Consider the following 16343-nt stretch of genomic DNA (forward strand, 5'->3'; position numbering starts at 1 on the left):
ACATTAGAATTGTAATTCTACCGTTACACATTATAGTGTATTTTTAAATATCCGTTTCATGCAAGATATTGTATTATAGGCCTACTAATATGTTGTGAATAAAAGTTTTAAATTTTTTTTAAGCAGATCTTCGAAATTGAAGCATATGTGATGAAGTCGAGTTTTTTTAAAACCCAACCTAAAATTCGCATCTGGATAGTTGAAATTTAACATTATAATTATCAAAGCTGATAATTGTTATTGTTTTCTAAATTATAGAAATATTAAAATTAGTAAGCAGGCTTTTGTGCGCTAGCTCTGTTTGTATTTCATAATTTTGTTTTGTTGAATTACTGTCACGGACGGCCGCGTGCATTGCATGTCTCACACTTGGGTAACAATCACCATTGTATGGCCGGCTGGTCGTTTCATAATTTCCGGGGACTAAGCTTTCATTCTTAGCTCTGCCCCAACCATGGTGAGCTTAACTGGAGACTTAATAAATATTTAATTTCATATTTCAATAAATATTTTTTCCAAAATTGTCTTTGCTCAGCCCCAATCGTGGTGGGGTAGTGAAGACTCTTATATGTCATGTTTCAAAATACTATAGGTGTCATTTCTGGGGACCTTGTAGCTATTTTAAACAGTTTGGTAAGCCCTGCGTTGTTATGCAAATGAGTTTGTGCAGGTGTAATGGGGAAGATGGTGTTGTTAGTCCTACGCGGTGAACACGCCACAAAATTAAATTTAAAAGTTAAATTTTGATTTTGTTAATCTTTATTAGAAATTCAAATCATGTAAAGATACAATTTTCCGGGCGGGAATCTAGAAACTCCCCTCCTTTAGTTTACAACAGTAATCTTGAAAAGAACCCCATGTGGAAAATAAGCTTATCCGTTGGAAAGAAGCCATCGTACCCAAGAGTACTACAAAATTAGGAACATTCGGGGTGTTATGGTGTCTATTTAATAGAAAAATGAATGCCATACACTTTTGTTTATGATTTAAGGTCCACTTGCCTAGGCCTGACATTTTCAACCCTCCAAATATCTCTCTTAAAAAAAAACAATATTTATAAAAAAAATATCTGTAGAGGTTCGAACCCTAGGTGATACTACTCAAAACTGAGCATTACCCGTTGCACCACAAACTGACACATGACTGAACAGCTGTCTATTTATACGTGTATTACGTAATTCATCATTACATCATAAATATCCTATCAACCTTGATAAAATCAAAATGATCAGTTAGCTCAGTCGCCTTTATTGTCTTTGCTCAGCCCCAAGCATGGTGGGGTACTGAAGATTCTTATGCATGTTGTTTGAAAACATAATAGATGTCATTTTCGGGTACCTTGTAGCACTATTTTAAACAGTTTGGTATGTGCGTGTGTTGTTATGCAAAAGAGTCTGTGCAGGTGTATTATGGTGCAGGTGTATTATGGTGCAGGTGTATTATGGTGAAGATGGTATGTTAGTCATTCGAAGTCAACACGCAACACTGTTAAATTTTGATGCTGTTAATTATTTACATTAGAAGATTTTTCAAATCATGTAAATAAAAGAGTACCGGTACTAAAAATGAAGGAGCACATGGGCTTCTTTTCGAGGTTTTATGGCAGTCTATTTAATTGAAAAAAAATGTCTATGCAACCGTTGTTTCTGATTTTAAAAAAGGTCCACTTGACATTTACAATCCTCAAAATATCTCTCTTTCAAAATAAAAGAATATTCATTATTTTCCATTTTAAAAAAATCCACTCGCGCCAAATTGAGTCCACTTGAGCACAATGTATTAGTATTAACATACGAAAAGATTGAAACTTTAGTGACGTTATTTCTATTTTATATCACTGCTCCCCTGGTACCAAATTGTGTCCACTTGAGCACAGTGTTTTATACGAAAAGATATTAAAATTTAGTGACTTTATTTCTATTTTATATCACTGTGCTCCACTGGGGCCAAATTGTGTTCACTTGAGCACATTGTATTAACATACGAAAAGATATTAAACTTTAGTGACTTTATTTCTATTTTATTTTTTTTATTAAACCTTATTTTGTGAGGGTGACCCTAAACTGCGCGCATATGCAGACAGTCAAAAACATATATGAAAAAACGGATGAACTATGTTAAAAAAATATAAAAATATATAATATATATGAGTTTTTTCTTTTGGGATTAAATATTTTTTTAGACCAGACTTAAAATTATTTATTGTTACCGCATTCCTTAGTTTGGTGGGTAGCAAATTCAGGTATGTTGGTGTTCTATAGATGAAGCTGTTCTTAAAAGTTTCAGTTTTAGGGAAAGGGACGACAAATTTCCTCTTACTGACACTTCGGGTACATCGATGATTTGGAATTCTGGCAAGACGCAGGGCAAGCTATTCCGGAGCAAGACCATTTGCAGACCTGTAGGCAAGGCAGCCCAGTTGTAGATGCATGCGATCTTGAACTGTATGAAAATATTAGTTCGTGGTGTGAGAGGATGACCTTTAAGGATAATGCGAAATGCTCTATTTTGAATGGTCTGTATTCGGTCAATATTCGATCTGATTCCCCAAACACTACATCAATAGTCAATGTGTGGGCGGATTATAGTGTTATAGAGGAGTATGGATGTGTGTTTGTTAATGAAATGACCGAGCACGCGATAAGATGGAGATGAACAAGCCCAGTTTGGAACGGAGTTTATTTACATGAAAAGAAAAAGATAAATTTGAATCAATATGAATGCCAAGATGTTTCTGTTTGTCAGTTTGTGATATGGGTATATACGAAAGGATATTAAAAGTAGTGACTTTTATTTCTATTTTATATCACTGTGCTACCCTGGTGCTAAATTGGGTCCACTTGAGCAGTTAACGTTGTACTATTTCTATTATTGAAGTTAATAAAGGCATAAATGGCGCTCCGTAGAGAATTAGAGAATGCTCCAGTCGTCAGAATACGCTCTGGGGCGCGCCGGGGAGTGTGTGCAGGGCGCACGTGGAAATCAAAGCAGATAGGATGTTATCATGTAGGCCTAGGCGCATTTTCGGAAGTAGTAAACAATGTTTAAAGTCATTCTTTTCTTGTATTCATAAAAAGAACTTGTCATCACATGCGAATCCTTTGGTAATTATAGATTTCAATGTTTACTATGTGGTTATGAATAATATTATTTTATACGACTATTTAGCGCCATCTCCTAGCTACTAATAAATAGAGTAAACTAGGCTAGTAGGCTAGCCTAAATTATTATTTTATTGTCACTATTCAGCAATATTTTGGCATGTAACTATTAAATAATTGTGTTTGAGTCTAGACTTAGACCTATCGTCTGAATTCATGAAAATACTGTATCGTCGTGTATGGCCAAAAACTAGACCACAATATGGATAAATATAATTATGCCGTATGTGGGTAGTAGGACTGGTGATGTATCTGTTATGCGCGATTTGAACGATTTGCGCAATATGAAATTGCGCAAGTATTTTCTGGCGCAATTTTAAATTGCGCAAACAATTCCTTGCGCAATTTGAATTGAAACATGTGTTTCAAATTGCGCAAGCAACGTATTAAATTGCGTATTAGTAATCTGCAAATTGCGCAAGGTTTTTAGACAGATTGTGAAATCATGCACGCCCATATTGGGTGTCACGAAACCTAAGACCACGAAAACTAAGACCCCCTAAGACCTAAGATCACGAAAGCTAAGACCCAAGAAATAAGATTACAAATATTTATCTTTCGCACCTGCCTTGTATTAACTCCCAACATTTATTCTGAACACCACACCTTAGAATTAGCACTTTATAAAAAAGAATCAAATAAAAAGTAACAAATACATTTTTAAATTGATGATTTTACAGACGTTTTTCTCGCACACATACGCTACTGTTTGCGAATTTCGCATGACTAGCCTAACAGTAGGCCGACCCCATGTTGAATGTTTTTGTTTCTATGGAACGTCAAAAGAGCAAAATTATATAGAGGGCTGAAAACTCTGTGGAGTCCATCTACAGTGTGGATAGAACAATGTAAAATTAAAATTGTAATGATAATAGTATAATCATGCTAGTACGAAGAAATAAATACTCGCAAATAAATTTTAATTTAAAAATCATGATAATAAGTTTTTTTTGTTTCGTTTTCTTTCTGTTTTTATACTTGTACTATTATTTTTGCTCATTTGGCGCTCCATAGAAACAAAAACATTGAGCATGGGAGGAGTTACAGTATACAAAGAAACACGTCTGTAAAATCATCAATTCAGAGGATTTATTTATTTGTTTTTATGTGTTTCTCCTTCTGAAAGTACTTATAAGTCCTAATTTTAAAGTGTGGTATTCAAGATAAAGTTAGTTAAAGACCCCTTCCCTGCAATTTTGGACGTTTTTTGGAAAATAATACATATATATCACTTTAAAAACATTAAACCATGTCATTCCTTGTCTTAAATGTACGTTTTATGGTAAATTATGATAAAAAGTGAGAAACAATGCACTACCTAAGTAGCTCGCGGCGATCGACCTCTCGTGGACGGTCTTAGGCCTAGCCTAGCTAGGCTTAGTTTTGTAGGCCTAGCTGGTAAACATCGATAACGTACGAACATCGTACGCTAGCTATATACCTAGCCTGACGTTGTATAGTTGCTGCATTAATTGTCTTTCTATTTTTGCCAGACTCCGTTGATACAAATTGGGGAAAACCCGGTATTTTCGCTGAAAAGTTAGGAGTCTTCCATTTGTTTTGGCTTCACGATCGATCGAAAAGTGGGCGAATTACAGGTGAAAAACAAAAATATCAATCCGCGCGCAATGCATTTTGGGATTTATAGCGGGCCGCTATAATTATTAGAATCGATTTATTTTTTACATTTTTAACCGTTTAACACGTTCACTGCCACGGCGTATTTATACGTCAAAAATTGCGTGTCGCTACTTGCCAAGACGTAATACTACGTCAAAATCGTAGCACTTTTGTATTGTATGTAGAATCGCTGGCAGTGGTGATTGGAACAGGAATTATCGCATGGCAGTTTATGAATGATGTACGTAAACGATAATCTAAAAATAAATGTCATATGTTTGTTTGTGTTTATTCCCTCATGCATTGAATATGGTTGATACGATGGCGCCCTCACACTCAATATAATCATCTCAAACATGTCATAAATTGCGCTAATAGTAAATAAAAATAATAAAGGATGAAATGATTCAGTGTGGTTTACTGTTTTTATCTCTCGATGATAGGTTTGACCGATTTTAGCGCGGAAAATCCCCGACGTATATTTACGTTCCTGGCAAAGTCAATAAAATTGTTGGACCATTGCCAGTGACGTATTTATACGTCTCAACGGTTTTTCCCGCCATCGTATTTTGAATGACATCATGATAGTCTGTGACCAGATGTTACACTTTCAAACTGTAATTTAATATGTAAACGGGACTTGGCACTGGGACAGAAATTACGGAAAATGCCTTGGCAGTCAATGTGTTAAAGAGTAAAAAAGTTATCGCAATAGGACCATATAGTATTATTTTTACATTCAATATAGTTTGTGATCTTAAATTAGATCTAAAAAACGTAGGGAATGGGGCTTTAACAAATAGTCAAAATACAAGAAAGGCAGGTGCGAAAGAAAAACATCCTCTGAACCAACACAATGGAGTAAATATATACCAACAAACAACCCGTCAAGTTTGTTTGTTGTAAAGAAAAAACATACATTTACTCAACGGGCGAAAATAATGTGAGTTTATCTATGTTTTGCGGTGGTATTTAATTATATTTATGGTAATAAATGAAACCTACTGTGTTTAAAATTATGTATGGATAAACAAGTATTGTTTTTAAGCTGTAGTATATCTTAGAATTTGTAATCTTAGTTCTTGGGTCTTAGCTTTCGTGATCTTAGGTCTTAGGGGGTCTTAGCTTTCATGGTCTTAGGTTTCGTGACACCCCGCCCATATTTTTATAGTAATTTCTAAGAATGATTCAAAATTAAAGATAATATCGCATTTCCTTATGCTCCCGGGAGCCTCCCTCTCGAATTTTCATTCAATTTTCTGAATAAAAAAAATCTCGAATTCCCAATGGTTCTATAAAATACCATATTCACACATATATGAGAAGAAGGCATAATAAATACCAATAGTAATATAATAATTTCAATTCAAATATCAGTACTAATGACGATTAATAATACTAATAACGATTGGATTTTTTTAGAAACAATAATTATTACGAATTATTAGACGTTTATCAATGGGGCTTCGTACGTTTACTTACTATTAATATTTAACTTAAAAATTAAATTTAATAACAAAGAAGATCGACCTTTCGGAACCATTCTCAACAACAAATGAGTACAATAATAAAAATATACAAACAGTTCGGTTTCAAATTGCGCAAAGGTGTCATATTGCAAGAACTATCTTGCGCAATTTACAAATTGTGCACAGCAATTTGAAATTGGTCAAGGATTTTTGTGCGCAATTTGAAATTGCGCAAGTTGATTGTGCAATTTAATATTGCGCAAGAAAATTCTTGCGCAATTTCAAATTGCGCAAATCGTTCAAATCGCGCATAACATATCCATTTGGAAACGCTATCGGCATGGCCATGGTCAACCGTAAATATAAAAGTTTTGTATACTAGGCACTGCCAGTCGACCATGCATGAAAATTAGTATTTTTTAATGCCATAGTTATCAGACGTTTCAACCCATCACGATTTGTTCGAGGGCTTAATTTCTCAAACTACTATCATCTAATCTCCCGAATCCATCATGTCGATTACTAAAACTGGACTGATATGATCACGGGCAGAAGAATTTTGAACATTTGTTGTGAATTTCAAAATGTGTTGATTGAGTGATTCATGATAGTTAAATAATTAATTTGTTTGCATTCTAGGGTATCCAAGGTGGAGATAAAAGCAAAGCAAATCATTTGAAAGAAAAAGGTCTACCAAAAAAATGGCCAATTGCAGGAGTGAAGCAGGTTATACTTGTGGCTTCTGGGAAAGGTGGTGTAGGAAAATCAACAACAGCAGGTGATGGACAAGATTATTTGGGTTCAGCTAACTAACAAACATGCCACACAGCGCATCACACAGCGCACCATACGTCGCACATCGCACCACACGTCTCACAGTGCGCCATGTCACACCGCACCACAATGCTATACACACGCTTATCCTAGACACATGCACGTTTAACTCTTAAATATCCAATTTCACTCGTAAATATAATTGAACCTAACCCTCTAAATGGCGCGCCCTTACAGTAGGTGTGTGTTGTACTATAGCTTTGATTTGTGTTTGGTGGCATGTTGTGTTATTTACTATTTGCATGTCATACAAGAGACCAAGTTGGCTCCCATGACAAAGCCAATTACTTGCTGTTACAATCTTGATTCTTAGAAATTATCCTATTTAAGGCATTTATTGAGTACCGCAAATGTAATTCTCACAGACAACTGTGCATAACAAAAGTTTTATTTTATTTGTGGAGTTTAGTATTTAAAAATAATAATAGCATACTGTATATATTAAGTAATAAATAAGTAAAGTAAATAAGTGCACATCCCTTGAAAGCAATACATATCAAATTGATCAATATTTATATTTATTTATTTTTATAGTCAATCTTGCTCTTGGTATCGCTACAAATAACAAGGTATGTAAAAACAGTCGTATCGCAACAACAATATTTTAAGTATTAATTAGTACCCAAAAACAATCTGTTCTTGAATGTATCCAAGACCAAAGAAATGGTTGTAGACTTCCGTAAATCACTTAATGTCAAATATCCAATATTTATTAATGGTATATCAGACAAGTTTGTAGAAGAATTTAAATTCTTGGGTATTTATATTTCAAATGATCTGAAGTGGCATATTAACACACGTAACATTATTAGAAAGTCCCAAAGAAGAATCTACTTCCTACGTAGACTTAGATCATTTGGTATAAACTCTGAAATAATGTCGTCCTTCTATGGGTCAGTTATAGAGAGTGTCATAACGTATTCTTTAACGGTATGGTTCGGTAGCACTACCGAAAAATGAAAAGCGTGACCTAAATAGAATAGTCAAGACTGCATCGCGTATAATTGGATCTGCACAATTGCCTTTGGAGAACATATTTTCGGATCGTCTTCTGAAAAAGGCAGTGGCTATCAAAGATGATCAATTTCATCCGGCCTCTAGTATGTTCCAGTTGATGTGCAGCGGTCGGCGATTTCGTTCTATTAAGGCCAATAAGGCACGATTTACAAATAGTTTCTTTCCAGGATCTATTAGAGCCTTAAACATCATGTAGACACTTTTTTGTAATGTTTTTGTTTTTGAGTTTGTGTTGTGTCCGTTGGATCATAGAGATATTTATAGTGAACTATAATATCTCTATCGTTGGATATTGTGCTCCGCCAACAGAGCAAACAGAATTTCTATGTTTTTTCTTAAAACAAATGATAATAAATGATACTTGATGATAGTGTAAGTAAATAAATAAATTCAAACTGTAACCGCAATTAATGGAAAGTTTTTCAACTAAACTGCCTTGAAAACAACGGTTCTCATCATTGAAGTTAAACAATTACTGAGAGAGCTTTATAGGCTTCTTGTAGCCTACACACAGTCACACCACTTATGTGTATATGATTGATATAACTCCGAATTTAACTTAAAACTCTGTACTATGTACAAATGTACTTTTAAATTTACACAAAATAAACAGTAATTTATCCCTTTTTTTTTAGTAGCCTACTTGGCTTTTTGCTACTCCCTAACTACTAACTTTTAAGACATTATCCTTTCAATAAGATCTTTATAAAGTGTGTGCATTTTTTGTGTTTATATTATAGTCCGCCTCTGTTGGCCTCCTAGATGCTGATATTTATGGACCTTCAATTCCAAGAATGATGAACTTAAGTGGTCAGCAACCTGAGTTAACAAACAGTATGCTTACTTTTTATTTGTTAAATATTTAATAAAATTCAAGATGGTGAAACAAGTGCAATATTTATATGTTAATTGTTATTATTTATTGCACTACATATTAATTAGTAATAGCAACGATAATGATACAAAGAAAGTTTATTGCAATCTCAAATAAAACATTTAAAATTGAAGTTTAACAAAAATAATAGCAACAGTGGTGGTGTTGATGATGCACTGGGTCATGGGTTCAAATCTTGTCAGATTTCAGGATAGTTGTCATATTTCAAGACTTTGTGGAGGAGGACAGCGACTTTCACTCTTTGGAAATATGTTGTTACAGTAAATAGTGTTCTGGAAAATTGTCTGTGGTCAGTAGTTAATGTACCATGCATCATAGTATGTAAATTTAAATAAATTCAATGTTTTTTTTCCAGAAAATCTCATGAGGCCATTAACCAACTTTGGAATAACCTGGTATGTTTATTTTGTATTTATATACAAAACATCTGTTTCATGTATTTGGTGGATAAACCTATTATTTTTTTTTATGTAATCACCATTTATTAAGTAAATGTTTAGCGCTCAGATACCTTATATATGCTAATGAATGTTTTATGTGTTATATGTAGTATGTCAATGGGATTTCTGGTGGACGAGACATCACCTATTGTGTGGAGAGGTCTAATGGTGATGTCAGCTGTTGAAAAGTTGATTAGACAGGTATTGGGAAACATACATTGCTTCTGTCCTTTTTTCTAGGATACCTCCAGCATTATAGTTTATACTTTTAAAACATGCATATATTTTCTGATTTATAAACTAAAATATAGAACAATAATGATGAATTGAATTGAATTTCACCACATATTTAATTATTTACATTGTTATATCAGGATAATATAGCGCTAACATCAGAGCTGAAGTATCCCCACTCCATCCCCCAACTACAGAGTGATTTAACATCAGAGCTGAAGTATCCCCACTCCATCCAACTACAGAGTGATTTAACATCAGAGCTGAAGTATCCCCACTCCATCCAACTACAGAGTGATTTAACATCAGAGCTGAAGTATACCCACTCCATCCCCCAACTACAGAGTGATTTAACATCAGAGCTGAAGTATCCCCACCCATCCCCCACTACAGAGTGATTTAACATCAGAGCTGAAGTATTCCCACTCCATCCCCCAACTACAGAGTGATTTAACATCAGAGCTGAAGTATCCCCACCTATCCCCACCCCAGGGTGGTTTAAAACCAGTACAATTCTGATCATTTTGATACCACATGATCTCCCAACCCCACCAACCCTTCTCCAGTTTTAATTGGTCAATGTTCTGCCCAAGGCCACTGAATAAAATTATGAATTTACTTAATAATAATAATAATTTCTTTTACTACAGGTGTCATGGGGCCCATTGGACTACTTGGTGGTCGACATGCCTCCTGGCACAGGTGATACACAGCTGTCAATGTCACAACTTATCCCAGTCGATGGTATGTCTTACTGTTCTAAAGTCAAATATTCAGCTTTAAGAGTTTGCAGTTGTTTCATGAAATAGGAAACTTTCATGTGTTAATACTATTAAATTATAATTAATATTTATCTATATTATAATAGCCATAGTCTTAACAGTGCTTTTATATAGTGCTGAGGAAATTTCTGATTCCCCCACACAGCAGAACATAAATCAATTTTTGTGAAATGGCTGAATGTGTTCAGCAATTCTTGGTCATCTATACACATGTCAAAGATACCAGATAATACAGATATTGGCTAACTTTATTTAGTTCTTTAATTGATGGATATGTTATATGACTGTTTTTATAGGGTCTGTTATTGTAAGCACGCCACAAGATATTGGCTAACTTTATTTAGCTCTTCAATTGATGGATATCCTTTGACTGTTTTTATAGGGTCTGTTATTGTAAGCACTCCACAAGATATTGCTTTGATGGATGCAAGACGAGGAGCAGAGATGTTCAAGAAAGTTGATATACCAGTAAGTATAATGTTGATGATTGATTCTGTATTGTATACACACACGCATACAAATGGTAGCATGCAAATATAGAAAAAATAAGCAATCAAGAGAAATTTAAAAAAAAACCTTCTAAAAGAGTTTCTGAAATGTGTTATGGGAAGTATCTACATTATACAAATTTTAGATGCTTGCTGTCTAAAAGAAAAAGGACCATCCCCTCCCCCCTGGCCACACAGTCCCCCCCCCCCCTCCCGATCTACACTGTTGATTATGTATATTGGTCATAATAATACTAGTAATAGAAATTGTAAGATTTATTATGACCCTAAACAACTTTTATTAATTTAAATGGTTATCTATAGCATTGTACAGAAAACCATAGGCATTCTGAATATTTGCAATAACCTCTGAATGTCAGATTTTTATGTAGTCGGTCTACATTTGTATTTATTTTTGTCATGTGATATTGGTTTGTAGGTTTTGGGTCTGGTGCAGAACATGAGTGTATTTAACTGTCCTAAGTGTGGACACAGCACCCATATATTTGGTCATGATGGTGCAAAGGTGGTAGCTAAGGAGCTGGGTCTAGATACACTAGGTAAAACTATATGTAATAACAACACAAGACACCTTTAGTTATTACAATCCATAATAATAGGACATATTGTATGTAAATAAGTAAGTAATTAGCATAATAAAACAAGGAATGTAGGCAACAACCAATCATATGGCAAGTGTGACGCCTAAGTTATAGATTTGTTTGTTCAAGGAAGGTTTACTCCACGAGATGTGGATGGCTTCCTTGACCTTAAGTTTGAAAGCGGAATCTGCAGAATCCAGAACGGTGAAGCAACCCGCATTAGCGAGGGCCTTACACCGTTCTGAATCCTGCAGATGTTGAAAAATGTGAGAAGCCTTGTCCCTGAAATGTTCACGCACCCGCATTGATAACCGTCTATTGGTTTCACCAATATACATGGAATTACATCCCATACATTTAAATTTATATACAACACGAGAGCGGACCACATCAGGGACAGGGTCCTTAAGACTAAACAAGTTTGAAATTTTGAATGATTTGAAATGCGGGTTGCTTCACCGTTCTGGATTCTGCAGATTCCGCTTTCAAACTTAAGGTCAAGGAAGCCCTTCACATCTCGTGGAGTAAACCTTCCTTGAACAAACAAATCTATAACTTAGGCGTCACACTTGCCATATGATTGGTTGTTGCCTACATTCCTTGTTTTATTATGCTAATTACTTACTTTTTTACATACAATATGTCCTATTGGTATATAAGCACTCTAGGCGTTGTTTACTGTTCTGATGATGAGAATAGTTTCTCGAAACATGTCACATTTACATTTTAAGGCAATTTGCCTTTTTATTAAATGCCTCGTTATAGTCATCCTAACTCGCAAGTTTGGTGGTATTATTCATAATCCATAATAAATTGTTACAACAAGCTACGTGAATCTGAATGTCAAATGGTACTTCCTCTATGTTGCATTAGTGTATATAATATGTCAAGTTAATAACTTGATGACAAGTTTAAAATGTGTGTTTTTCCATTGACCATTAATAGACTAAACAATTTTGAAATACTTTTTTGCCCTCAGTTGATATTCCTCTACATCTAAGTATCAGGCAAACATCAGATGAAGGTGCACCGATTGTTGTGTCTGACCCTGAGAGTGACCAGGCAAAAGCATATAGGAATCTGGCCGATGAAGTGGTCAGGAGGTTACCAGAATACAAAGACCCTATATCTAAGAGCTGACAGTAAAAGAGGAATCAAGATAGGTCTATTTGTTTATTTTTCACTAGCTGACTGGGCTAATCCGTAAATGTATGAGCCTGCATGCCATGCCTAGCTCAAACTACTGTGTTTGTTGCAATGTTGGTGTGTTATTATCTGATGTGTCATATGTTTGTGTCACTATTCATTAACAACATTACATCTGCTGTTGCATAGTTCATGACATAACAATAGTATCAATTTGTTGTTGTATTTTTTGTACAGTTACATTATGCTTTAACCCTCTTAGTACCGAATTCCCTAGAGAGAGCCATTTCCCCTCAACCGAATTCTTTTCAGAACAGCATTTTTATAGTACTCCAGGGAGTTGACATTTTTAAAACAGTAATTTCATCATTTTATTATAAATGTATGAAAATATGTTTCTAAAAACAAATATTCCTTATTAAATTTCCTGTAAAATGATGTATAATGAATATTTGTATGATTTATTTTTATTTATGAAATGTATGAATTAAAAAAAATTTAAATAAAATTTCTTTAAAAAAATCGTATAAAAACGATAATAAAATGATATTTAGAAAACCCCAAGAAACAAATATTTATAATACATACCTATAACTGTACATTTACTTGAACAAAAGTAATAATAGGAGAGTTAGATACGAGTTATTTTATTCAAATAAACCGCCATCGTATAATTTTAGCCTAGGCCCAATCAAACCATCCTATCACCATCGTTAGTCTGAACATGCCCACTACAAGCAAGTTGCTCAGGCGAGTAAATTCTGACAACGTGCTGCATGGGCCTACAAAAAATCCTTCTCGCGTTGCACATTTTTCAACAAAGAAGTCAGTATTTCCGGTTGTCTGACTAGATACGGGAAACGTGTAATCCACAAACAACGTAATTTTGATTAATTAATCAGTTTTTAATTAATATTTCCAAAAGATTTTCACATAGCGAAAATATTTTCGTTGACATTTTTGGAAAGTAAATTTTACGCTTGATCGAATAAAAGCTATCCCAGAATCCTCAGACAAGCAGAAGTTAGTGATTATCGCCCTCAAACACAGAAGGTACGATTGGTGTCTAACGCCGACTATGGGTGTTCAACGCATGTCCCCAGGGGTTTCAAACGCCGCCCGTGGCACTAAGAGGGTTTTAAGATCCAGAGTTTGTTCTAGCTTATGTTGAAACTAACTTAAAAGGTTAAAGAGAGCTTAGACATTTAAACCAATTTGTCATCCTATTTCCTTGTGGATAATGGGATGTCAGGAATGCCCCAGATCATAAGGTGGTGTAGATGAATGAATCCATTGAAAGGATTTCAAAAGTTATACCAGAGAGCAATGTGGCATACTGAAACCTGCCATCCATTAGCATTGTGTTGGTCTAACGATTGTGAGTCCGATTCCACGATTGTCACATTGCTTGTATCATTAGGCAAAACACTTTGCCTCTCTCCACCCAGGTGTACACCTCGATCAAGACACAACCTTGCGCTGATTAATAGCTGCATTATGGGAGTGTTTCCATAAGTGTTTGATCCAAAAATGACTGGGGTAATAATATTTACAGAGGTTAGAGGTTTCTTAACATTGAGCACTTTATAAATCCAGGATATTATTACCTCCGCCAAGGAGGTTATGTTTTCACCCCTGTATGTTTGTGTGTGTGTTTGTGTGTTTGTGTGTCTGTGAACAGCTTGGAGGCCACAGTTTTTATCCGATTCTCACCAAATTTAGCCACAATGATTTATGCCTCAAAAGCTCGGACGAGTTTGAATTTGAAGGGAAAAGGTCATAGGTCAAGGTCACAACTAACAAAAAACTATTTTACTGCCTACAGACCACAGTTTTTATCCGATTCTCACCAAATTTAGCCACAATGATCAATTACTTATATAATTGTGGTTAAATTTTGAAGGGTCAGGGTCAAAGATCAAGGTCCACAAAAAAAAAAAAAACCTCAGCAGGACTTGAACCAGCGATCTCAACTGTGAGAGGCTGGATACATAACCATTACACCAAACTCTCATCTACAACTTGGTAGTGTGCGTTAGCCTATTTACATTTAGAACTAATAAAAAAAAAATTTAAATATATATATATATTTTCCGGGGACATTTTATGTAGGGAATTTTACAGTAGTCGGAGGTTTGTACTCTCGGAGTACCCTCTAGTTATTATTATTATTAATATTATTATTATTACATTTAACTTTTGATATTAACTAATATAAATGCCTGCATGAAAAATCTAAGTACAGTCCTTTACGTGTATTGTACCTTAGTAGGGTACCGGTAGGGGTGATGATCATGTCTTGTGATTCAGTATTGCCTACAAGGATGTGACTAGAGGGGAGACTAGGAGGTGGGGGTAAACATTGTAATTACCAGCAAGGGGTTTCTTGGTCATGTTTGCAGGTTTAAAATTAGGCAGGATGGACTTCGTTGGGTATTCAGGATATGGCCACCCTACTTGATTACATCCATGCCTAGTACATATTATGTCATAATTAAACTGAGATAAGCGTGGCATGAAATTTAAGTATTTTGCATTTAGACTTAAAACCTGACTGCTTATCAATCTGAAATAAACCACTCCCACTTTATACATGTTGTAGCTATAGTGTTATACAACACGTAATTGAGATTTGCAATTACAATTTGTTTAAATAAATGATGATATGATTTTTTTTTGTGCAATATGTTGCTCATTGTGATTTAAAAAAAAATAAATAAACAGATTTTTGAGTATCTAATTTATGTCTTCTGTGTTTTTTAAAGTTCAACAATCTTATTTATGCAATGGTCGGTTGTTAACTCCAGCTCCAAATGGCGCGTTATATCTTAAAAGCACCTCGAAATACACCTTGTGCCGCCTTATATGGAGAGCTTGGTTGGTCTCCAATTAACGAGATTCATAACGCTCTTCGTATAAAATACTTCCATAGAATTATAAAGATGGAAAACTATCGATGGCCAAAAATTATGTTTATTGGAATGCTACAACTTAATTGTGAATTTAAAGACTTAAGGTATAAGTTTCTATCTTGTATAAACGATATTCTCTTGAAGTGTAATTTTGAATCCAAAAATATTTTCACCACTCTCTCAAATTATAAAGAAGTCTACTTTCCAATTTCTGAAATCTTAAGAAAACTTAACTATATAATGATAGATGAATGGAGAATTGAATTACAAAATAAATCAAGTCTCCACATCTATGAAACATTAAAATCAAAATCTGGACTTGAAAATTACTTAATTGATAAAACTAATTTTGAAGGTGCTGCATTAAAATTTAAAGCTCGTTCAAATACTCTACCTTTGAATGATAGAACTGCAAATTGGAATATTGATAATAATGAAAAATGTAAATTATGCGGTACAAATTCGGACGAAGACATCCATCATTTCATCTTTAATTGTCCAGCTTTAAATAATATACGTAATCAGGAATTATTTAATTTATATGTGGAAATGTATAGAAATGGCAACAAAGATATGTTTGATACTTTTTATACTTCTCATGAAAATGACAAACTTAAATATATTTTGGGATACTCAGATAATTTAATTGATGAAGAGTGTGAAAATATTTTGGATAGTTTTTGTAAAAGATACCTAAAACAAGCATGGAAATTTCGAAAAATGATTTACTGAATTCCATGAGT

General features: G+C 34.4%; 2 protein-coding genes across 2 annotated transcripts in view; both read left to right on the top strand.

The window, feature by feature from the left end:
* Positions 1 to 2901: 2901 nt before the first annotated feature.
* Positions 2902 to 16296, top strand: LOC140047427 (iron-sulfur cluster transfer protein NUBPL-like). The gene is made up of 10 exons (XM_072092455.1): positions 2902 to 3104; positions 6890 to 7028; positions 7619 to 7653; positions 8842 to 8935; positions 9352 to 9391; positions 9547 to 9637; positions 10321 to 10414; positions 10835 to 10920; positions 11380 to 11500; positions 12522 to 16296. The coding sequence occupies exons 1-10, from the start codon at positions 2997 to 2999 to the stop codon at positions 12680 to 12682; spliced, it is 969 nt and encodes a 322-aa protein (XP_071948556.1). The 5' UTR covers positions 2902 to 2996; the 3' UTR covers positions 12683 to 16296.
* Positions 12651 to 16343, top strand: part of LOC140047426 (FK506-binding protein 15-like) — an 85283-nt gene continuing 81590 nt past the window's right edge. The window contains exon 1 of the mRNA XM_072092454.1: positions 12651 to 12705. The gene's annotated coding sequence lies outside the window, so the exon portion shown is untranslated. The remainder of the gene's footprint in view (positions 12706 to 16343) is intronic.

The sequence above is a fragment of the Antedon mediterranea genome, chromosome 4 (assembly GCF_964355755.1).
Source record: "Antedon mediterranea chromosome 4, ecAntMedi1.1, whole genome shotgun sequence".
In the NCBI taxonomy this organism is placed as follows: Eukaryota; Metazoa; Echinodermata; class Crinoidea; order Comatulida; family Antedonidae; genus Antedon; species Antedon mediterranea.